A 25939-nucleotide genomic window follows, 5' to 3' on the forward strand; every position below is an offset into this window, starting at 1 on the left:
TGCAATACAGATTTCTTTTATTCTGATTTTTTTTTCTCAAATCATGATTGCAGGCAACCTGATACACATGTCATTATTTTGAATCTGATAAATTACGTATTACAAATCTTACACAGAAAAAAAACCCGGTTTTCCCCCAATTACTCAATCCTAAAAAAAAAAGGAAAAAATTGAAGACAAAATTGTCAGAAGATTGCAAGAGTAACACAGGAAGAGTATTAAAAAAACGAAACCCAATTGGCAGGACAAATTTTTGAATGAAGTTTTGCCTGTAGCACTTTCAAAATCTGAGATATGAAAGCCCAATCAATGAGCTTTCTGTTAGCACAAGAATCGTTTAAATCACTCGTGTACTTTTCAAGTTACAGAATTTTGAGCACAAACACCGTTTTAAAGTTCTGTCCACGGATCCCAAAACGGTAAGTGTTCTTTTCAACAACACGAAAATGCATCCCTATGAGAATGGCTTCGTTTTGCTGAAAGAACCTTTACTTTTTTTGTGATCGGTGGACAGAACTTTAAAACGGCATTTGTGTTCAAAATTCCGTAACTTGAAAAGTACATGAGTGATTTGAATGACTATTGTACTACAAGAAAGCTCTTTAATTGGGCTTTCATATCCTAGATTTTGAAAGTGCTACAGGTAAAACTTCATTCGAAAATTGGTCCTGCCATTTCGGCTTCTGTTTTTTTTTTTTCACTCACCCTGTATAGTAACTCCAACAAAAAAATGTTCTTATTTTCATTTTTGTTTGAGTGATTTTATCATTTGTTAATCACACACAAAATCAAAAACAATATCAACCTCTCATGCAGAAGTATAAATAAGCACAAAATATTTAGGCCTTGAAAATAATCATTTTTCAAGAAATCAAATTATGTCCAAGTTTATATTTTTCACACTGTGCGCATTAGATTTTCTGTTGCTGTTTTGTTTAAATATCAAACGCAACTTCTTTTCCTTTAATTTAAAAAAAATTCAAAATTATAAGATTTCTCGTCTTTTTACAAATTACTTGAATCGGCAGCCAGCTGTCTTCAAAATTATTTACAATTTAACAAGAACCCCCCCCAAAATTAAAATGAACAAAAGCTAAAAAACAAAAAATTACTTCAGTTACAAGAAACCCCAGATTTTTGTTCTATTACATTCTAAATAAAACATCGTCCGGTGAAAAAAAAGCCTGCATTTTGCAGGGAAATCAGTAATTGATTTAAAGACCTCTTCATACAGGTCCAGCTAGAACATACATGTACACATAAATAAATTTTGTTTACAAATATACACCAGAATTTTTTGCATCATCTTGATTTTGCAGCATAACATTCGTGTATTTACATCAAACTTTTCCATACAAAATATTTCTACTATCTTGCCATAATTTCGGAAAACATTTCACCGTGACAAACTAGTGACATCCGCTTCTTAACTGATTCCTTTTCGGTTCAATGACTCAATTCACTTGGCGAATAAAATGAAACGAACAAACTGTGTAAGTTCTGATTATTTCATCTCGATTCTCTAACTACGGTGGAAGATTTTCGTCACGTAAATGTTCCTACTTACAATAAAACTTCACGGGTGTTCAAAGAGAAAAAAGGGAGTACACACTGTAAGATTCAGTAATTCTTTTTCCTCCAATGTTAAGTTAAAGGATGTTTAGTCCAGACAAGAAATATATTTAAAAAAATTTGACTGTCCAGTAAGCTAACTTGACACGTTTCTTTTGTTCAAGAATACAACCCAACATGAGATATTTTATACAGCGTTTGAATAAATCCCCGTCATCTGATTGGTGGGTTGTTGATCACATGACACCATTGGTGGCTCTGACCAATCAGATAACGAGGAATTTATTGAGGGAGTATCAAACAATAATGAATGTTTCAGATTCGTGCAATGGACAGAATAATTTTGATCGGGGGCAGATGGAATGTTTGCCTCGTGAAAGGGAACACTTCATCTGTCACCTCATGAAATTATTCTTACCATTGCACTCATGAACAATTATTACTTGTGTACCAACCAACGGCCCAATGTCAATCCCACGATGCACTGCAACGGCACTACATGAGTCCGGTTCCGGTCTAAATCCAGACCAACACCAGGCTTTTGTTAACAGTCTTTTATTCTTCGTACTTTCTTTCTTTGAAAGTTCAAAGCAAATGCAAAAGGCAAACGGACAGACCACAATCCCAATATGCAACATTAGTGAGTCTGGTTCCGGTGTAAGTACAGACCCACTACAACTTTTTGAAGAGTTTGTAATAAAAATTTGTCCAGTAACAGCTTGGAAAGGTAGCTTCTTTCCAACTCGGACATCATTCTAACAATGCATTGCATTAGCAGTGTCAAATTTATGTTCAAATCTTTTTCGAAACAACAAAACATAGGGCAGTTTTTTTTTTGTCCATTTAGCGTCTGGTCAAACTCGAGAACATTTTAAAGCAAATAACGGCCTGATGAAAAGGTCGATCCCACAATGCATTGCAGCACCGTTTCGGAAGTCTGGTTCCGGCCTCCAAGTCCCTCAGAGACTGCCAAAAAGGTCAATCCCACAATGCATTGCATTGCAGTGACACAAGTCTGGTTCCGGCCTCCACTCCCTCAGAGACTGACGAAAGGGTCCATCCCACAATGCATTGCAGTGACACAAGTCTGGTTCCGGCCTCCACTCCCTCAGAGACAAGGCGAAAAAGTCAATCCCACAATGCATTGCAGTGACACAAGTCTGATTCCGGCCTCCAACTCCCTCAGAGACTGCTATCGCTCAGTTTGCCTTTCCCGCTCTCCTGTCTCATCTCGTACGACTCACGCGCCGCGCTCCTGATGACGTTGGGAGAGTGGACACTGACCACGCTCAGTAGGAGCGGCAGATCCGACGAATCCAAGCCCAGGACACACGCGAGTTCTTTGGGCCGTGTCCGAGGGTTCTGGTCCAGGTACGACGCTAGCGCCGTGCTCTTGAAGTACACTTCTTGGAGTTGGTCCTCCAGGTGCATAAGGCACTGCAAGGGGGCGGAGAAAAGGCGCATTATGAATAACTCATAAGATATGAATAATACATATTTTTTTACTAGACCAGTCCACTAATAAATTCAAATTTATGCGTGCATGTGCAGAAGAAAATATGAAAGGTAAAAAGCACATGCGGTGCATTGGTCATATTTCCAAAATTCCGTCAGTGTTTGGTGCCGTTTGAAGGATGAAAAACCTCCAGAATCAACCAAAGCATCTGTCAACAGACAGAATAGAAAGACAGACAGACTCGGTCAGTCAGTCTGCCAGTCAGTGACTCAGTCAATGCTTCAGTCAGTGACTCACTCAGTAAGTTACTCAGTCACTCAATAACTCAGTCAACGAGTCAGTCATTTAGTCATAGTGTGTCAGTGGCTCAGTCAGTCTGCCAGTCAGTGACTCAGTCAACGGTTCAGTCAGTGACTCACTCAGTAAGTGACTCAGTCACTTAATAACTCAGTCAGCAAGTCAGTCGTTTATCCATAGTCTGTCAGTGGCTCCGGGAGTCTGCCAGTCAGTGACTTGGTCAATGCTTCAGTCAGTGACTCACTCACTAAGTTACTCAGTCACTTAATAACTCAGTCAGCAAGTCAGTCATTTAGTCATAGTGTGTCAGTGGCTCTGGGAGTCTGCCAGTCAGTGACTCGGTCACTGATTCAGTCAGTGACTAACTCAGTAAGTTACTCAGTCACTCAATAACTCAGTCAGCAAGTCAGTCGTTTAGTCAGTCTGTCAGTGGCTCAGTCAGTCTGTCAGTGGCTCAGTAAATGGTTCAGTCAGTGACTCACTCACCAAGTGACTCAGTCACTCAATAACTCGGTCAGTTAGTCAGTCATTTCGTCAAAAGTCTGTCGGTCAGTCAGTGGCTCAGGCAGCACACAAGCTGTTAACTTACAAAATCTGAAGGCATTCTGAGATTGCACATGTTCTGCACGGACTCCAGCAAGTCACCGACGCAATTGGCAGCGGAAATCTCCGCACTTAGGGGTCTGTCGGGAGACTGGCTGGTCCTCTTGCTAGAGAGAAGCTCTACGGTCCAAGTATCGGTGTCTGCAACAATGCAGACAGCTTCAGCTATTTCCCCGTCTAAAACTGAGTGCTGCAAGAGATGAAGATAATAATAATAATACCGGAGTCTTATATAGGGCACGTATCTACCAACAATTAGCTACTCAAGGTGCTGGTATTTATGTCTATCTTTAAAGACAGGTAAATGAAGTTTATGACATACATGAGACCAATATACAATATGTAGCACCTTTATAAAGGGTATACAAGGTGCTGCGGCGCATATTGCAGCCACTGCCAGAAACACCAGGGCAAACCCCTTCTCTTAGCGATAAGTGTTACTGGGTTCTTTAACGTGCATTACACAACATGCATTACACAACGCAAGGGTATTTGGTGCTTTAATAACCAATTTCTTCAAGCGATTTATAATTATTACCCCTCTTCCCAAGGCCATGAGATTAAATCTCTGCATCTCAGGATCGGCACATGACATTTTAGGCCCAATTTCAGGGCTCTGTTAACCACAGAATTCCGCGCTGATGGTCACCAGTTTGTGCTTACCACAATAGCAGACAAATTCTGTGCTAACCCTGTAAGCACAGAATCCTTAGTTGCAGGATGTATACATACGCAGAAACCAAAATTCACTAACCTGTGAAATACGCTTACCATAAGTACAGAATTGTTCTGCTATAGTAAGCAGGGATTTTTCGCTAACGGTTAGCAGAGCCAAAAAATTGGGACCCGGTCTCTACCCTTCACAGATGCTTATTTATATTCCTTGAGGAGGAGTGGCAATTGCAGTACAGTGTCTTGCCTAAGAACACAGACACCAATTTGTGTGTGCTCACAACATTCAATATGGTATATAACAATTCGGGCACGCTATCATTTCTATCACGAAGGCCCCCTTCTATGGCAAAAGCTATTGTTCAGATAGTCTGTTACAGGGCATCATTACTTTAAGTATTTAAGTCATCATTACTCTAGGTATTATTACTACAATTTTGCTTTCATTACCTGTGAAGCTTGGTCCAAGTTGGCTAGCACCTTTTTCCGATCCAGCTCAGGTACCCCGTGAAGAGCCATGTCAGGCACGTAGGTCTGGGAGTAGCCACCTAGCAAAGACCGGCCAAAGTTGTCCACATAGCTTTCGCCGGGGTCTGTATCCGGGGTGACTGGCTCCGAACTGGAGTAGAAAAATAAAAAAACATAACCAATTTTTTTTTTTTAATATATGATCCATGCTCTTCATCAAGTTTGATTTTGTGTTCTTCTAAAGTATTGGACCTACGACTAATATATTTGGAAAAAAAAATCTTTTTCAAATGTGGGCATCTTGAACCCTCTGAAAAAAAGGCTTTTATGACAGGTTGAAACCCCCCCCCCCCCCCCCCGAATGCAATCCTAAATGCCTTTTAAATTACTACTGTTAGGACAAACAAATAACTACTTGTTCATAACTGGCATTTTCTCGGCAACCCAAAAGGCAATTTTCATTATTTGTTTTCAGTATTTGAAGGAAAACGCTCTCAGCTTTTATAATCTGATACCCAAAAACATAAAAATCCACCGATCCCATTTTTTTTTAAAAGGCAAATGTTTTAGGATTGCAATTTTTTGGGGGGTCACCCTATATAGTTCGGTTTTGTACACAAGCAGATTTGTCCTCAGGGTAGACTGGTTCCCAACATTATCGATTCTGAAAGGGGGCTGCAGCCAGTCTATCCTGTGTGAACTGAATTGTTTTCTGCAAAAATTCGAAAGTATTTCACATCTTAACCCTAACAACCCTGAGCCCATCAAGCTCCAACAGCGGGTTTTGCTTGATTTTGGCAGGGTTGGTACCGAACACTGGCCAGTTGGTGTTGGACTTTGATTGACTGGGTACCAAAGGCCCAGGGAGACCCTGTTGAATTTTGTGAGGTTCGGGGCAGAAGGGCATGAGATTTGTGAACACGTTGGAGTTCACTGGCATTTCTTCGTGGGTATGCTCACCCACGGTCCTCAGCACAGCTTGTGGTCAAATGTGCATGTACATATTGCTTTATTTTGTTAGGTTTGGTACCATCCCTATCCAATCACTCGACAATGCATAGGCCCATCCATACCAAGTCAATCATACTCCAACAGTTGGAGTTTGGCAGGTTTAGTACTGTTCCCCGTACAAGGCCTGTTGGAGTTTGGCAGTTTTGGTACCAGTGCTTACAGACCTGTATGCAGCTGTTGAAATTTGTTAGGTTTGGTATACTTTCTAGTGCAAGAGCCTAGGGGGTTAGGGTTAATGTAGATGAGATCTCATTTTAAAGTGATGTTTTTTGTGAGTAATCCGGACAAAACTAAATTAAAGAAAACACAGGTCACAAAAAAAAGGAAATTAAACACTTGACTAACCCTAACTCTCTAGCATTATTAACGACCACACCCATCCTGGCAAATTCCAACACCATATGGGAAACTGCACACACATATTTCTGACTTTGATTCTGGAGGTGTGCCAACCCAATGTAAGAGACTGTCAGTTTAGGGGTACTGTACCCATCCTGACAGATTCCAACAAACTATGCCGTTGGGGTTTGGTGCGTTGAGTTCTGTTAAGGTTAAACACTGTTTTGTTTAAAGCTATAGTCCATCATTTGTAATTTGTGCATTTTGTTCGTTTGAAGCAACAAAAGGGTTCAAAATCTAATGAAGGATACTGAACAACTAACCTGATGAAGTTTCAGCTAAGCTTCAGCTGTACATTCCGAGAAAAACAGCATTCTAAGATCTCAATTTCAAATCAAAAGTTACTGAATCATGTTTTGAATTGTTTTGAATTGCAGCTTTACGCGACGTAGCGCACTGATCCGACGAATTATAACAACCGCGCGCGCGTGTGCGTCGTTCCAATACTTGTGCGCGCTGCGCTGAATAACAAAACGAACTACTAATTTAAATTTTCCTACGGTGCTTCTTAAGAATCACCGTTGGAAATGCCTTCTGTCGATGATTACTTCAAAATGACAGCTTCCCAGAAGGAATAATTTCACAGGGAGTTTAGTTCCCTTACTATCTTTCAACCAAGTTTGTTTTTCAACAATAATTACGCCACTTACTTTTGGGATGGCTGCAAATGATGGACTATAGCTTTAAGAACTCTGTTTTTTGTAACTTACAAGGCTATTGGGAGTTCTTCATGATCCGTCAGCGTCATGTCACTGTAACCTGATGATGTGGTAGAGCCATAAGAGAAGCATCGGTGGTACTTGCGGGTCGGCGACCATACCGGGGTCGTTTGCTGCCCTGTACTGTCCATGCCTCCATCGCAGAGTGCTTCACCTATCTGCAGCCTTAGCGGGGGCGTTGGACGGTGCGCAACGGCCGGGCGTGTGCTGTCACTTTCCGAATTGTCTTTGGAATAAAGTTGGTTCTCGGCGGACGCTGTTTGCGGCCATCTGGTGCCCGAGAAATCCTCATTGGTGGGCGTTTTTGCATCGAGTTCGTTAGCGCTTGAGTCATCTGAAGATTTTTCAATCTTCAGTTCTTTGGCCATTACGGATTCCTGGTAAGCGCGGGCTAGCGGACTTGTGAGCGGGAAGCGCTTGTTCCGGCGCGGCACTGGCGGAGTCCCGTCTAAGCTTTCCGTGTCCGTGTTGTCCGTTGAAGGCACAGGCGTGGCGTCAATGCTCACGCTACCTAGGTCAATTGTGGGGTACAAGTTCAAGCTGGTTGGGGCCTGCATCTTGGTGGTTGTTGATTCCTGAGATTCAGAGAAGGAGAGTTGACCAGCGGTGTCGTCTTCGGGAAGTAGTTCTGGACTTTTGGTTGGAGATGATCTTTCGTGGCCTGGCCTACTCTTATGCTTTGCCAGTCCTTCAGGGTTTGTTTTGCCAGCAGGATTCGGACAAGTGTGCTCCGAGATAAGTCCAGCTTGATTCTCTATCTGCACACTCCGGCCGACAGCCACCACGCGCTCTCGTTTCGAGTCTAGAGAAGCCTCGTCAAAAGTCTTCAGCTTTATGGAGGCAACTCCGGTAGTCCGTTGGTTTTCAGTTGGAGCGACAATCCCAACCGCGACAACGCTCTCCTGTTTAGGCACGATGACGTCCATGTTGTTAAGTAACACCGCCGGCAGCGGTTTTCTCACCTCCGTCTGGGGTGACTTGGAGATGCAAATACCGATGTCAGTTTCGTCGGCAGTCCCGGACAGGATCTTCTGCAGATCGGGGTAAAGTCCCCCCGAGGCCGATCTGTTTATCCTTCCGACCGGTTCAATGGGCAGCGTATCTGCCAAGTTGCCGGTAGACAGACTCCTAGTGGCTTCATGTCCAGACACTCCTAGGCCTACGACCTTTGACCCGGGGTCAGTTCCACTCCACGGTCTATCAGACAAAGCTTCTGAGGGGCTGTCGCACCGTTCCGCGCTCACTGCGTTCCCGTTGGAATCTGCCTTCGCATCCTGTTCCCCCCTCTCAGAGGTAGACTCTTCAATTGTCCTAACCAATTTGAGGTCATCTGTAGGTGAATTTTCATCAGCGTTTGCTGTTTGCTTAAACTTTTCAGTTCCCGCCTCTGTTCTTGGAAAAGCCTGACTGTCTGTTCTCCCTCCAGAGTCAAATGAACTCTCCAGGCCACTATCCGCAGAGTCTGAGCACAGCACTCCCTCCGTTCTGGGAACGGCATCATCAACCCCTTCCTCCGTCTTCTCCCGAATGGGGTCAATCTTTTCAAGCTCCCACGTGTCCTCGTACTCCATGTAGATCTTCTCGCGGTGCTCGGGGATCTCGTGAACCTCGCTGCAGCGGATGAAATAGCTGAGGATGTAGAGGAGGCGGCAGACCACGTCAGCACGGCGGCCGACCACGATGGTCTTGGCCACCTTGACAGGGTAGCCAATCGCACCAAACATGTCCCTGCGTAGCAAAAATTGGATTTGTAATTTTGTAAAAACGCACAGCACCTGACAAGGTACAAGGATTGGATACTCTTCAATAGAATGATAATGTCATTCTTTTCAACTAAAAAAACCCAAAACTTACCCGAGTTGGGCCCAGAGTGGGTTGTAGGGATGCGACTTTGCGAGCATATCCAGCTGCAAGGGAAGCAACAAAAAGGACTATCCTCATTATTTTTCAGATTTTCACTTTTTTTTCCCCCCGACTGCTTTTTAAAAAAAAAGAATACGTCATCCTTCAACGAAAAATTTTGTTTTAGAGGCAATGATTATGCATGTTTCTCACTCAAGTTGAATTTAGACTTGGCCCAAATCAGATCAAAGCACGTGTACAAACACACGTACACTGAAGTGGTACGCGTATTAACATGGCACTTGTGTCATTTTGAGCAAGACACTGCTAATGGAATTCAGGGCTTGGATGTGCAGGACATCACTACATGAAAGAACGAGGAATGAAGTCCTCCTTCAGTCAGTGGGCCTGATGGGGGTAGCAGAGGTTATGAGGATTAACAGGCTTAGATGGTATGGACATGTGGCTAGGAGAGAGGCAACACACTGGCTCCAGAGAGCTTTAAATTTTCGAGTCACCGGAAGAAGGCCCCGTGGGAGACCCAGAAAAACCTGGAGGGAAACTGTAGAAGATGCCAAAACATCTGGTATCGCTCACATGGACCCCACAGACAGGAAAGCTTGGAGAGCAGCCATTAAGGAAATGAATGTCCAACCCCACAAAGTGGGACAGATGGACTCTAAACGCTGATGATGATGTTGTGATGGCAGTGTGTGTCGGAGATATGGAATTAAGTTCGACTTGAGTCAGATCACTCCTAATTCAAAAGTTGTTGATTGATTGATTATTCAATGTCTTATTGACAAGTTCATAACCTTTGAAAATGCTAACAAATGATCAATTCAAATTTAAAATTTATCTTAAAAAGTACGGGGACCCTCTCTTTAAAGGTAAAACTGTGGCTCTCTTATGGTGAAAATGCATCAATTTGTTTTGAAAAAATAAATGGGTTTGATGTTTTACCAAGGTAGAGGAGTGTTTATCCAGATAGGCCCGGCTAGGCGTTGCTTCGGCTGGTACTACCGTCGGTACCCAGGCCAGATGGTACATCAGTACGGCTGTCAACAAACGACTGAAGAAACTGCGGGGAAAAAATAGGAACAGTGTAAAATTGTGTTCCACAAACTGCCCAAAAGATCGCTTTGATTCAGAAGATTAATTGAGCAGTTCCTTACCAGTTTATGGTGGACTGGGTAACACCGAGGTTAAACTGAAATTACACTATGGTAATACCGAACCTTCACTGAGGTTAAACTGAGGTTACACTCAAAATTACACTGAAGCTTCACTGAGGTTGAACTGAGATTACACAGACTACACTGAGGTCATAATGATGTTCCACTAGGGTTAAACGGAAGTATTAAACAATGAGGAAATACTAATTATATAGTGAGATAAAACTAAATAATACTCGGACTTCACAAAGGTTAGGGTGAGATTACACTGAGGTTATACTGAGTTTTGACAACGGTTATGAAGTAACATTAAAAATACAATCAATACCACTAAGACATCCCTGAGGTTAAACTGAGGTTACACTACATGTAAGACTGAATTGAAGCTTCACTGAGATTATGCCGAGGTTACTTTGAGAAAACAGCTTTCCAGTGAGGTTAAATGAGGTTACTCCTTAAGATTAAGCTGAAGATTCACGAATGCGAAACTGAGGTTACACTGAGATTCACCAAATCATACTGAGGTTAGTCTAAGGCTACACTGAGATTACACTAAAATTATGCCGAGGTTTTGCTGAGGATGAACTGAGGCTATACTGATATTACACTGAGGTTACTCTGCGTCTTTGCTGAGGTTATATCTGAGGTTGCACTTGAGATTACACCGACGTTTCACTGAAGTTACACTGAGTTAACACTCGGATAACACAGAGGCTGTAATGAGGGTTGAAGTGAGATTACATAGAGGTCTCCCTGAGATAATACCGAGGTTTAACTGAGATAAAACCGAGGTTAGCCTTTCAAGTTTGTCTGGTTGTTGTTGTGGGACTCCAGCTCCACCATTAGCTCATGCATCAGGTGCTCGCAATCTGAGGCTACACTGAGATTACACTAAAATTATACTGAGGCTTTACCGAGGATAAACTGAGGTTTCACTGAAACTACACTGAGGATATGCTGCCTCCTTACTCGGATAACTCAGATAACACAGAGGCTGTAATGAGGGTTGAATTAAGATTACACTGAGATTTCACCGAGATAACACCGAGGTTACTCTACGTCTTTACTGTGGTTACACCGAGGTTATGACGACGTTTTACGAAGCTACACTGAGCTAACACTCAGATAACACAGAGGCTGTACTGAGGGTTGAACACAGAGGTTTCACTCAGAAAACACCGAGGTTAGCCTTACAAGTTTGTCTGCTTGCTGTTGTGGGACTCCAGCTCAACCACCAGCTCATGCATCAGGTGCTCGCACAGGTGGCCGCGCTGCATCTGATAGGTCATCATGTTGAGCCAGATGGGCCGCTGGATCCTGGGGGCGCAGTATAAGGAATAGACGGCCGAACGGAACTCGTCGAGGGCCTAACGAAAGGAAAGGGAACAATAAAATACAAATTAGTAAGAAGTGTTACCATTGATAGTGTAACAGCCGTGGTATTGTGCGGCAGCCTAAACTCATCAAGAAGGTATGAAAGTGTTGAATAAATGCGGTGCAGTGTTTTGTCAAATCAAACTCTGATGAAGAAATCTCTAGTTTTTTTTTTTTCTTCTTTTTCTCTTACGTCCATAATGATGGGTATGACAACCGTCCTCCTCTGGTAGGTCAGTGCCTTCTCCACGGCCAGCGACAGACGGCGGAAGTGGCCCTCAAAGAGCATGAAGTGCGAGAAGAAGAACGTCTGGAAGTGTCGACTGCGTCCTTGGTCCTCCTCCTCTGGCAGTGAGATGACCACGCCTAGGCCTATCTTAGGGTGGCGTCTTCTGTTCATGGGCTACGAGAACAAGAAAGAACAAGACAAGGAAAGCCTGGTAATGCTGGACCTCATTTGATGCGGGGGGAGGGGGGGAAGGTTGCAGCAATTTTTCCTCATTTTGTTTTATCTCTCTTTTTATTAATAATTCACAATTCAAAAGTGTTTTGCATCTAATTTCACAGCTGGATCTATAGACACATCCATGATCACTGTATGCTGAAGAGGCCCGCTTCAATGGAGCACAATTGTGCACGTTATGGTACAAAGTAGTCCGAACATTTGGGACTCTCAATACTGTGTAAGATATTTTTTCCAACTTTCACTCGGGAGGTAACACACCGAGAATACAGTGTTTACACGTCGGTTAAGGGCAAAACCTAATATTGATTTACATCACCCCGACGCAAAATTCCATCTTATGAATAGTTAAATGCGGTACCCGCTTATATGTACATCGGATTCGAACCAGCCAACCGATCCAATAAGCTCTGTGGTTGAGTGGTAAGACGTCTGCTCTAGAAAGCAGGAGGTCGTGGGTGCGAGTCCCACCCGAGTGATTTTTTTCAACTTAAACTCGGGAGGTAACACACTGAGTATACAGTGTTTTTACGTTGGTGAAGGGCAAAACCTAATATTGATTTAGAGTCCCAAAACTTAAGGTATTGAAAACCTGAAACAACCAGTCCAGCACCGCTTCAGTACTGCATCAATCAACTGTGCCAAAAGAATAATCTAGCATGTCTGGTACTAGTCTTTATTTCTACACATTTCTCCACAGTCAGCCACCAGACTAATGACACTGAATGAAGAGGTCGGTCTTTTCAAACAGTTGGACCATGGTTGGACATGTACCAGTCTAGTGTTTAGCCTCTTTTTGAAATCACTTGACTTCCCTCTCATGTGCAAAATATTGAAGAAAAGTCTCCTTTAAAAAATTGAACTGAGTCTTCAAACTGGGTCGATGAAATACTGAGGACCTTTTCTGAGCCCGATGAAAATTTTGGACAATTTTGCTGGCTAAAGAGGGAGTAAAGTTGGCCTGATTTCGTTTTGCATGTTTTTCAGCACTCCGTGACGGATTATCTGAATAGCTAGCTAGCACACAACTTTGGCCATTAAAGGGGGCCTTCGTGATGGAATTGACAGCGTGCCTGGATTGTTCTGTATCTTGAAATGCGGGGGAAAAAAACTGCATGCATACCTCATCGACCATCAGCGTCTCAAGCGACGACTTTCGCCGGACGCCGTGCTCCATGCTGGTGACTTGGTTGCGCATCCAGCGTCGGTGGAAGCTGTTTGATTGGTTGCTGGACACGCTGCTGCCCGGCGACGGGAACGGGGTCAGGAAACTGCTGCTGGATCCTAATCGGGGTCAAAGTTGAAAGGTTAAATATGGATAAAAACCATTATCAGATTGTGCCTTGTGCACAGGGTAATTGTAATTTAATAGCAATTTTCCTGTTAACCATATATCTTGACTAATTGGAGAACTGCCAACACAGGGCTGGATATCTCATTTGGTAAGAGCACCGGAACGGTAATCCGGAGGTCGCAGGTTCAAATCCCACTCCAGTCAATTTATTGTTTTTGTTCAATTTTCAATCTATACATCTAGCATTATCTATATGTATATGGTATTTATCTTTTAAAATAGATGGTTATTTTCTTTATGTTCTATATTTATTTATTATTTATGATTTTTATTTATTTTATATGTATAGACACTCTTTGCAGTTGTTCTTTTCAGTTTCGGGATTTCTGAAACTGTTTTGGAATGATAACCTACCAGAGACGACGCCGCTGTCCTCATCAATGCTGTTGTACGGGGAGGATGGTGGAACCGCTACTGGTAAACTGTGGGCTGCAGACATGAGGGAGAAAATGAAATGAATTGTGATCTACCGGGTACAATAGGGTAACTTCAAGGTACATGTATTTAGCAGAGAGTCAATGGGTGTAAACTAGGCGTCACTGGGTGGATCAGTCATCTGAAAGCCACTTATAGAATAATTGCCACAGAGCTGATTGCATTTCGTTTTAGAATTTGTTAAGGTTGAACTGGGTACAATAGGGTTGCTTGAAGGTATTTAGCAGTGTCAATGGGCCTAACTAGGTGTCACTGGGTGGATCATTCACTTGAAAGCAACTGAACTAGGTAAATGGGCTGCTTTACATGTATGTTATGTGGGAAGAAGAACTGGGTGTCACTGGGTGTAAACTGGGCATAACTAGGTACAATAGGGTTGCTTTATGGTATTCAGCTAAGTGTCACTGGGTGTAAGTAGGCGTGACTGGGTGGATCGTTAACTCACCAATGGATTCCCTGGCAGGGCAGTCTGTACGCTGTGGGACCATCAGCTCCACAGGAGCCAGGCTAATACTATCTTGATCACTGCAACAAACAAACAAACAAAAAAGAAGCCTCTAATTTATGAAAATGTACAACGAAAATAAGATACTTGCCAATTTTTAGCAGATTACAATTTCAATGCATCTGGGGGAAAAAAACAACCTCGTCATTTTTTTAAAATTTCTTTTAATTTTTTTTGCATTTTCTTCCACTATAGAAGGAAAATTCAAAGCGCCTCATTAATGACAATTCTTCCGATTCTTACAGGTTTTCTTTGGGTCGTAGGACGAACACTTGCGACAGCATGAGCTTCAGCGGAGACTTGATGGTGTGAACTTTGATCGTCGACCCCCGGTAGGCCATGGCAACCGAGCCGTACATCATTTCTCCCAGAAGAATGATGTCCGAGCTGGGGCGCAGACACTAAAAATGTCAACAGAAACAACTAATAATTAATAAATTAACTAAAAATGATACTAAAGGCACACAGGATTTTTTTGATTTTCATGCATATGTTTCATTTGAAGCAACAAAGTTGCTCAAAATCTTAAGGCGGGCACAACACAACTATCTTGTTGAAGTTTCAGCTCTGTAGAAACTGTACATTTTGAGATGACAGAGAAAAAAAACGTTGGCAAAATTTTCCGGTCTGATCTGGATTCCGTCACTTTCGTGATGACTTGTGATGGACTTGTGATGACTTGTGATGACTTGTGATAAATTGTGATGAACTTGTGATGACTTGTGATTGACTTTTAACTGACTTTGATTGACCTATTCTTGACTTGTGAATGACTTGTATTGACTTGTGATGACTTGTGATGACTTAAGATGACTTGAGATGACTTGTGATGACTTGTGATGTCTTGTGATAGACCTGTGATTGACATGTGATGGACTTGTGATGACTTGTGATAACTTAGGCTAGACTTGTGATGACTTTTGATAAATTGTGTTGACTTGTGATAAACTTGTGATTGACTTGTGTTAGACTTGTGATGACTTGTGATTGACTTGTGATTGACTTGTGATAGACTTGTGATTGACTTGTGATTGACTGTGATTGACTTGTGATAGACTTGTGATGACTTGTGATAAACTTGTGATTGACTTGTGATAGACTTGTGATAACTTGTGATGACTTGTGATTGACTTGTGATAGACTTGTGATGACTTGTGATAGACTTGTGATAAACTAGTGATAACTTGTGATTGACTTGTGATAGACTTGTGATAGACTTGTGATAGACTTGTGATAGACTTGTGATGACTTGTGATAGACTTGTGATTGACTTGTGATAGACTTGTGAAAGACTTGTGATTGACTTGTGATAGACTTATGATAGACTTGTGATTGACTTGTGATAGACTTGTGATAGACTTGTGATGACTTGTGATTGAATGGTGATGACTTGTGATGACTGGTGATGTCTTGTGACGACTTGTGATCAAATCACAATCACCTCAACTGAAACACTGGGTTATACTCACTGTGTATTTGTTGGCTGGGTCGCCAGTGGGGTTCGGAGAACCGGTGTTCTCCGACTGCCTAGTTTCCATGGGGCTATTCTTTCCTGAGGCGTTGACGCCAAAACGTCGGCCAAACTTGCACGGATTTCCCTTAGCAGGCGAGGGCTAAAAAAGCGGAATTTCAAATTCAACAAAAAACCACACATCATGAAAAAGAAAAGAACTATTTACAATGAAATGAAAGTGATACTTCTTGGAATGCATTTCGTTGACGCCAAAACGTCGGCCAAACTTGCACGGATTTCCCTTAGCAGGTGAGGGCTGAGTAAAGGGGAATTTCAAATTCAACAAAAAACCACACATCATGAAAAAAGAAATGAACTATTTACAATGAAATGAAAGTGATACCTCTTGGAATGCAGTTCGTGAGAGCTGTGTATCTTTAAAAATATTCAATACGCAAAAACGGGTTATGTTCCTTACCTCCGCCTTTTCTTCATTTTTCTTGATGGCTTTGGAGTCGAAGAGGAGTTTGCGTTCCTTCTGATCACATTTGATGAATACAATGAGCCGGATCTGCTCCTGGTCAAACTCGGGAGCTTGCCAACTGCAGATACATTAGAAAAACCAAAAGGAGAAATATACAGTGTTACTGTAGTCTGTAACTTAGTCTGTCCGCTGTTGACGAGGTGATTCGTCGGGGACGCCTTCGCTGGTTTGGTCACCTCCAGCGTATGAACGAGGACAGCTGGCCGAGGAAGATCCTCGACTACCAGATCGCTGGCAACTACCCACGTGGCCATCCAGAGACGAGGTGGAGCGACAACATCAACAATGACCTAAGGTTCCTGCAGATCAATGCCAGTCTGGCATTGAACCAAGCGTGGTGGTGGAAAGCTATCCAACCAAGAGGACATGATCATCGTGGAGTCCAACCCTCCAGTTTGGGGACAAACGGACTATAAACAGATGGATACTATATCTCATGCATATTCATGATTGAGAGCCAAATTCTCACTGGTTCTTTCACCACTTGGTATCAGCCGGCAGTTTTACCGTTTACCAAGCACGCATGCGAGGATTAACGCACAGGGTAAATACGCATGCATAGTAGACATTGGGCTTTGAGTGCATGTACATGTACCCCCTCAACGTTAAGAAAGGGAGAGTTGGGGGAGACCACTGGGAGAGACATTCAAACGCATTACCGACAAAGCCTGGCGTTCACGCAGAGACGCTATGGCTTTGAGCACATTCAGAATAACATTAGTCATGTGTACTTCATGCTATGCAAGTGCGGACCAGAACGTGCATGCACCGTGCCCCATCCATGGGGCTCGGAAATGTGGTCAAAAGGCTCCCTCTCTTGTTCGTGAACGGAGCCCACTGCAAGGGTTACCTGTGCGCTTGTCTACTACGCATGCGTTTTACAGTGCAGTTGTGGAGCAAGCGCACAGCAATCGCACGGGGTAGTGTGCACGCGCGAATATCGCCCCGGTTAATGTGCTAACTTTGGAGGTCTACATTCCTCAAAGTAGTCGCACAACAGAAAAATCTACTCCCATACAAACGTCACCACTGCTATAATGTACAAACTAACAGGACAGACTTTGAGTAAGCAGGAAAGTTTTTCCTCAAGCGAGCGTTTTTTTCCCCGTATTAACAACACAATTTTCTGAAAATAAGCTGCAGTTGCGGTTTTCCAACCAAACCCTACTCACATACATGTGCGTTAAAACCCTACACCTACCTACAACAAGTCCGGGCCATAGATTCCGGTGTCCGTCCGTCCACGACATTACGATTTGCGGCGGACTGAAAGCCCAAAACACCAACTCTTGACAACTTTCCAACTAAACTCTTGAAAGCGTCCCATTTACTTGAAGGCAAATCGTAAATCTCCCTCCGATTGTTTGAGTTCAGTTTCGTGAACATCGTCGCATCCGTGTATCACGTTTTTGGAAATTTTCTTTTTCTAAGTAATATTTTACTTGTCCAACTTTGAGAACTTCTTTGTTTAATAACAAACTTTCAAAGTAAGATTGTACAATGTATTTTTAACATCACTTGGCCTTGCAGATCAAATCTTCTGTTTCCTTTTTTGCAATGTCAGACAATTTTCTTCACAGTATTTTTTTTTCTCAAACTAAACCCACACAAGCAATATTGATGATTAATCATAGCAAATACAAACATGTGCATTTAGTCCTTAAAAATTAAAACCAAAATGACACAAATATTTTGAAAGAACAACAAAATATTTCTCATTAAACAAAAATGAAAGAAACGGTGACGCAACTTGAAACTCTTAAACCGACATCAAGATTTTGTATAACGGAGCCAGGCTATCGCGTCCCCACAATGACTCACAAACACGAGACACGATTGTTGCGCGGCATGACGCAGCACTACCCCCCCCCCCCTTCCAAACTTGCGCTGGAAGTCTACAATTGGCCCGAAGTAACCGCAGTTTGTCAAGACGTGGAAATCCCTACTTTGACTTCAGTGTCATTCAACTTCAAGGTCGGGCGATGACAACACAAACAGAGTCCAGAACTCAGGTGTCACAGTGACGACAATTGAGATCATGGGGGAAAAAAGTCGCATTGAAACGGTTGTTGAATGGCAAAATTGTAGCATTTTCAGACTAAAGAAAACATGTGTGTTTTAAACTAAGAGACTTTAGAAAGTACATGGACAGTGTCTTGATGTTCAAGTTTGGACCACTTCCTTCTTATTTTGACCTGATGATTGCCTTTACCTGTACTTAATTTACAAAATTCTCCTCAAAATAAATCATCACTCATTACTACAGAATCTCAATATAGCAGACTGAAACAATTTACCAAAAATAGAAAGAAAAGGGCAATATTTTAAAGGAGAAAATAATCTATATTGATTAAAGGGGCATGCAACATAACTTTTATTTAAAATGCAATCCTTGAAAATGCACATTTGTGACCCATTTAACCTTATTTTTCAATTTTCCTTTTGCTATTTTCAAGGGTACTTTTGGTGCTTTTTTGGTTTTCATGCTACGGCTACTTTTGTGTACACATACATGTACACATGTATGTATACATGTAACCTACATTTGTAATGTTACACAGCACCAAAACTTGCCAGAATTTTGTCCGAAAACAAGGACATTTTTTTTTAATGTTTAAACTAAATTAAGGTACAGGTAGTGCACTTTTCAATTAAAATTAACCAAAAAAGAGATGTCAAATACTTAGTTTTCACACATTTCAGAGGAGTGGAAACAAGTACAAATGTGTTCCAAAGAAAAAGTTCCCTGACCTTACAATTGCCCGACGTCTATGAGTTGCTCCCTTTCATCTTAAGTGGGTCAGGGAACCAGACTACAGGAACATGATTGTTTTTCTAGGTTTTTGCAACATCGATACGAACACAAAATTTCAAACAAGTCAGTGTAACAATATTTACTATAAAATACTAAACCCAAAAATCCATCCATTTCTGAAATTACAACAAATGCAAATGTTGTATAAGGGATTGATGTATTTGGATTAAACAAGTACTCATTCGATTCACTGAAAAAGGCGAATACCCTTTTTATATAACCCTTGGTGTGCACACGCAATGTGCACATCATACATGTACGACAGTCCTTCTGTAAATTGAGGCGTGCGATCACACCCCTGGCCCCACGCCATCACATGCCTAAATGCTTCCCGAGAAGCGTGAACAATCGCACGCCTGAATCCCTCAGTACCGCACACCTCGGCATACGTACATTTACAGCATAATTTGTGAAAAATAAAGTACGTCAGTGAAGAGAAAATGGCTTTATTGTATAAAACCAAGATGAATATTATGAAATAATATCCCAGCTTGGACCATAGAATCACACACCTAGAAAAGTCACTCGCCTAGAAAATCACAGGCCTAGAAAAATCACACACCTTAAAAATCCAGGTGTGCTTTTTTCCACACACCTGTGATTTCCAAATCAGAAGGCCTGATACAACGGAGGAGTATAATTACAATAGAGCACGTCTCGACTGCACTATGAATGAACTTTCCAACAATCCAAAAAAGGTCAATGCCTATATGTACACGCACACCCAACGTGTACAATGCACACCCACACGCAGGCACTATCAATGAAGTCTTGTGACTTGACCACACAATGATAAAATTCCGTTCACCAATTCACGTGATGACAACTACACCGTGTAGTGCGGTCTTATCAGTCCATTCACGGGCATGTGATCTGGCATCCTTGTTCAGTTGGCACTGCAGGGCTCCACGACTGAGCTTTTCTGTACGAAATTAAGCCACACCTCTATAATACTTAAACTGATTCTTTTAACAATAAAAAAGACATAGTGTCAGTGCCTTATTGCAAATCTCTGACAGCAAAACTGAAATTTTGCATCAGATTGGGCCAAGGTTTAGTGCAAGTGAAAACATTTTCTAAATACTTTTAATTCTTTTGAAAATTAAAAGGCTGTATTCGACAAGCACACAAACACGCGTACATGTTTAAGTTGATAATTGATACCCATTTGTATTTTGAAGGCACTGCTAGTTACATATACATGTAACATGTTCTTGTTTGTCAACATGTTTTACCCTTAGTAGAAAGAAGTATATTTATGCGTACCTGAAATCTACAGTAGGTGAACTTTGTAGGAATAAATCCAAGCAATAAAGACCAAAAATTCAATTTTTCCTTGACATATCTCGGCTTACAATGTTCATTGTACAGTGAAATGTTATGTAAAATAATAAAATCAAAAAATTTTGTTTTATATAAAACTTGCCAAAATACATAATTTGCATACACACATGTACATTGTAATTTGCCAAAATGTCATGATTTACCAAAAAATGTAATTTGCCAAAATGTACTATGTACATTTACATTTGCCAAAATGTACTGTACGTATATTAATTTGCCAAAATGTATTGTCAAAATGTGTGTAATTTGCCAAAATGTACATGTAATTTGCCAAAATGTACATGTACATGTACATTGTAATGTGCCAAAACGTATGTAATTTGCCAAAACTACAAAAATGTATGTACCGGTATGTACTTTGCCAAAACATATGTCATTTGCCAAAACTGTACATTTAATTTGAATCACATCAACATGTACATGTACATGTACCTGGTACATTGTGCAGATATCAGTCTGACCACATTCCAATCATAGCAGGATCCTTCCCAATGGTACACGCACATAATATTATTATGCACAACTAACAAAATATGATTCCGGTTGTGGTGGCCAAATTAGTCTTCAGCATCTCCCGACGAAATTCATTCAGTTTTTCTGTTAGCTCCCTCCCATATTTAGTATTCAGGCAGTACACCCAAACATCCAACAATAAGGTCTTGACCTTTCATTGACTAAGTGTATGGCATTGGCCTGCCCATGGATGTGCCCCGCATACCTAATGACCATCTCAATGGTCAGAGAATGACCACAAGGCCACAAACTGTGTGTTGACCACTGGGATAGGGGCAAACCTGTATGTTTGACCCCCTAGTCATCTTTTTGGCCAGCCAGGTCAACAAACACAACCATCAATATGATGTCCCTGGCTACCTTCTGTCAAGGACAAGAAAGGACACTTCCTAGAAGTGGCCTACATACAATGTCTGCATCATCATCAAAGGAATAATAGCCATGCTTTCCTTGAAGTTGAAAGTGAAGTCAGGTACCTGAGAACAATGTATTTGCATGTCTTGAACTTTTTTTTGTTCTATGCCCCCCCCCCCCCCCCCCCCCCCCCCCCCCCCCCCCCCCCCCCCCCCCCCGAGTGTCACCAAAATCACTCCAAAAGTGAACATGAAGTTTGAAAAATCAAGCCAATACTCCAAAAGCAGGAATGCAACTGGGGACTTAGAAAAAAACGAGGAAACTCAAAACCACACAAGACTTTGTACAGTGTTTTTCAATTTGTAATGGCATTCATGAGAAGTAAAATCAGCAGATCCGAAGAAAAGTTGCACGCCTGAAAAAGAGAAACTCAAACCTCAACACGAAACTCAAAAAGTCAACTCGCTACTCAAAAAGCCACTCAACACTCAAAAGTTCAACTCAAACCTTGAACAGTCAACTCAAAACTTGACAAGCCAACTCACAACTCAAAGTCAACATGAAAGTTGAAAGGTCAACTCGGAACTCAAACAGGGCAACTCAAAACTCAACAATCAAAAGGTCAAATTGAAACTCGAAAGGTCCACGCGAAACTAGAAATGCCCGCTCGAACAGTCAACTGAAAACCTTGAAAGGTTAATTCAAAACACATAAAGTCTACCATGTACATGTAACTCAAATCTTCTGCTTAAAAAACTCATGTCTACTCAACAGAAAGTCAAATCATGAAGAAAAGAAACCCTAATTTTAGACTTAAGGTAAACTCCCCCCAGCATCCCCCTAGCCAAACCCCTATCTTTCCTAAACTGTGTAATGGGAAAATGGCCCAGAAATCTGCAATTATGAAACAGGCAAGTCATACTTTGTTGATCATTAACGATTGTTCTTGCAAACCACCTTTGAACTAAATTGCATAATATCAACATCTCATGTGGACTTTAAACAGTACATGTATGCCTTGGCCTTGTAAGTCACATGCCACTGACCACCTACATTGTACGTCGCACGAGCGTAATCAACATTGTTACGTACACGCGCTATAATTGGCACAGTCACGTGCCTATTTGGCACACGTTATACAATACTCATAGATTACAACCACAATAGTGATGTGTACAAAATGTACATGTATTTTGAAAACTTTGGTTGTGCGAGTAGTAATGGTCATGATGGTAGGGATTAATGTGCAATTCATTCTTATCACTTGGTTCAAATTTAACCAAATTGTTTTGGGATGTGAAGACGACCTTCTCAGATGACAAGGGCAGGACCCATTTATAACTTCACTTAATTTTTCTCTAAAGATTCGGAAACTGGAATATTTTCTACAATGAAACCTTGCACAAGCAGTGCGGTGGGCCAGTGGTTACGGTGTTCGACCCATGAACCCTGACAGGGACCGTGGTGCTTGTGTTCTTGGGCATGACACTTTACTACAATTGCCTCTCTCCACCCAGGCTCATAAATGGGTACCTGTGAGGGTAGAAACAGATTGCACTGATGCTTGTGTTCTTGGGCAAGACACTTTACTACAATTGCCTCTCACCACCCAGGAGTATAAATGGGTACCTGGTAGGGTAGATCAAGGCCAATTTGCACTGATCTTGGCTGCAGAAAAGTGGTCTCGTGGTCTGGTGGACTGGGGTATTAACTGTTTGCGCTTTGAGACCCAGTTTTGGTGGAAAGCATTCCATATTGAAGCAACTCTATTGCAATTCATGTAACGCATTTATAAGGATTCACTTCGAACCCAAACTTTTTAAGGGGCAATGATCCCATTCTTAAGCAACTGAATGGGCTCTTTCATTCTCAATCCTACAAAATCCTTCAAAAGCTCACATACATTATAACATGACCAATATAACGGTGCATGATACCACATAAAAATATGCACAATTGTTTCAACAAACATTTGTGTACACAACAAAGTATTAAACAGCCATTCTAGTACCGAACACTAATTCTGATTGACATGACAATTTCATATAAAATTCAAAAAAAATATAACCAATTCTGGCCCACACATAAAGTATCGAGATATTTTGAAAACGAAAGAAAAAAAAAGTGATGTACATGTATAAACGGAAGTATCACTATCAAGTATTAAAAAAAGGATTACATGTATTATGTACAGTACATGTATGTTTTTAACTACATTTTAACATATGGAAAATGGAAATGAAACTCACCTTTTATAGGATGCTAGCACTTCTGGTGATCTGGAAATACAAAAAAAAAAAATAATCATTAATTTTTAATTTTCTTGGTGCTTAGGCGTCCAGTTGTAAATATGCAATGTCAGTTTGGGTTACATACAATGTACGTGTAAAAAATGGCAAAAAAAGAATATTTGGATGTAACATTGACACGGTGTCCGAATGTTACGTCCGAATTAATACATTTTTCCTCATATTTTTGTAAAAGTACTTTCAACTGATTTCAAACTTTCTCAAGTATTGAAACACCCTAAGACAAATATTATGTTGAGCAATTGTTTAGAATGCATCAATTGATACTTTTAATAAAATAACCAAATATATGGATGTAACATGCACTGCTTCCCGCAAACGCGGTGGAATGACCCATTTTCAAATGCCATGTAATCGGAAGCAGACCTTTTTTTTTTTGCCTTATAATATAAAATTGAGAAATAGGATTTCATCTTTAATCCCCCCCCCCCCCCCGGCAAAAAAAACCAAATGACAATTTAACGATTCTTAGGCTTTATATCCGTTGAATCACATTTTAGTCATTTGGCGGAAAGATTTCCATATACGAAGTTCACTCAACACCCTGTGTACAAACTCTATGAGATTGGACTGAAAAATTCTAAGTGTTTTCTAAGAAAATGCTTGTATTTTCTCACTGCTCAAATTGACTTTGATGACATGAAATTGCTATCTGGGGGCTTGTTAGTCAATACAGAGGAAAATTAGTGAACTTCGTATATGGAAATCTTTCCCATTTGGCTTGGGAGACTCCAACATTTTTGGAATCCATGCCAATTCTGTCCAGGAATCGCAAGTCCATTTGTTATCGATTCCAATCTTTGCCAGTGGAAGAAAAAACATTTGTAAACAGTCCAATTGAATAAGGCAGGAATAAATGTGTTTGCGGGAGGTATTCTAAAACTCTGTTTAAGACCGGTGGGCGTCTTGATGGGTGATAATAATAAATTACCCAAGGCGAAGCCGAGGGTAATTATCACCCATCCAGATGATTTGAAAAGTGATGTGAGGCTTATACTACATAGACATGTATACAGTTAACAATGTAACTTTAGCATAAACAACGAAAAAGAAACCAAAAAAAAGGACCCAAAAAAAATTTGAACTAGGCCTACACCAAAAAGATGTATTACAAAATCTTTGGGAATTCTGAAAATGTTCAATGTTTTCAAACAAAATAGGAAATGTTTTTCTCTAAAAAATTCTTGATTTTCATGAGAAATAATGACCAACAATACTTTTTGTCTTGAGATTATAATTTTATGCTGAAAGGAATGGTAATAAAGCATATTGCTGTGGTATGTACATGTATGGGTCTTCAACCAAAAAAAATAACAAATATAAATTGCGAAAATACGAAAATAGGGCCTACAAATTACAATACATGAAATATAGGAAAAACTAAATCTAGCCTAATAATAATACTATAGTAACATGCCTTATTTGTTTTTTTTTATATTTCTTGCCTAATAATCAGCGGGGAAAAGACAATATTGAACTTAGTAATAATATGATTATGATAAGGAACTTTGACAAAATCGTAAAGTGATAATTTCCCGTTCAGTATAAACACAAACAGTTTCGTTTCTGGAACGTCTAGTAAAAATGTCTGATCAATTGAAATTGCAACTTACGAGAAATTGTAGTCTTTCTTGTGGGAACGGTACGGGCGAAACCACCGTCCCTTCTTGTCGCGGCCACGGTGGGGAAAATGCGTCGGTACAACGCCATGATACCATGGTCCTACGGTACCTCCGTACCATTCAAACTCAAGGATTACATCTGGAATTAAGTTTTGGAATCGCCATCGTCACGATCGTCATCTTTTCACATATGTGGCCATTCGTCACTTTTTATTGACAGTTCTTGTGTTTTGCAATGCGGTCGAAGTGATATCATCACATGACTGTGTGTGTTACGTTGCCACAAAGAGTCTGAGGTCTGTTTGGTCCCTTTTCACACCCGTTGTTTTACAGTAGCAGTGGGTCTGGGTTTAAGGCAAGCACAGCGGTATTGCGGATTAGTATACAGTGTTCTCAATAGGAATATACAGTGTATTTTTTTTAACGGTGGGGAACCAGTCTGAATTAGTCACGAGACAGGCAACCTCGTCCCCCAGTGCTTACTTTATTTCTAACCACGTTTCTGAATGGTATGAGAGAGAGCAGGTAGTGGTGCGCGCGTACTGCTCGAAATCCTGAGGACGAGGTGAGAGACAGGGTTTTTTTTCTGAATGGCAATGGTGTATCCAGTCATAGAGCTAGGACCAATGAAATAAATTTG

The 25939-nt window shown here is 41.2% G+C and overlaps 1 protein-coding gene across 1 annotated transcript; it reads right to left on the reverse strand.

The window, feature by feature from the left end:
* Positions 1-25600, reverse strand: LOC119731143 (folliculin-interacting protein 2-like). Its single transcript, XM_038204173.1, is given in 17 exon segments — positions 1-3009; positions 3915-4118; positions 5051-5219; positions 7189-8925; positions 9052-9104; positions 10003-10120; positions 11409-11581; positions 11782-11991; positions 13175-13335; positions 13760-13834; positions 14286-14365; positions 14589-14746; positions 15815-15958; positions 16277-16400; positions 23618-23647; positions 25291-25355; positions 25358-25600. Coding segments are annotated over 17 exon segments (3786 nt in total). The 5' UTR covers positions 25388-25600; the 3' UTR covers positions 1-2754.
* Positions 25601-25939: the final 339 nt, after the last annotated feature.

This window comes from Patiria miniata, unplaced genomic scaffold (assembly GCF_015706575.1).
Source record: "Patiria miniata isolate m_02_andy unplaced genomic scaffold, ASM1570657v1 HiC_scaffold_23, whole genome shotgun sequence".
Lineage (NCBI taxonomy): Eukaryota > Metazoa > Echinodermata > Asteroidea > Valvatida > Asterinidae > Patiria > Patiria miniata.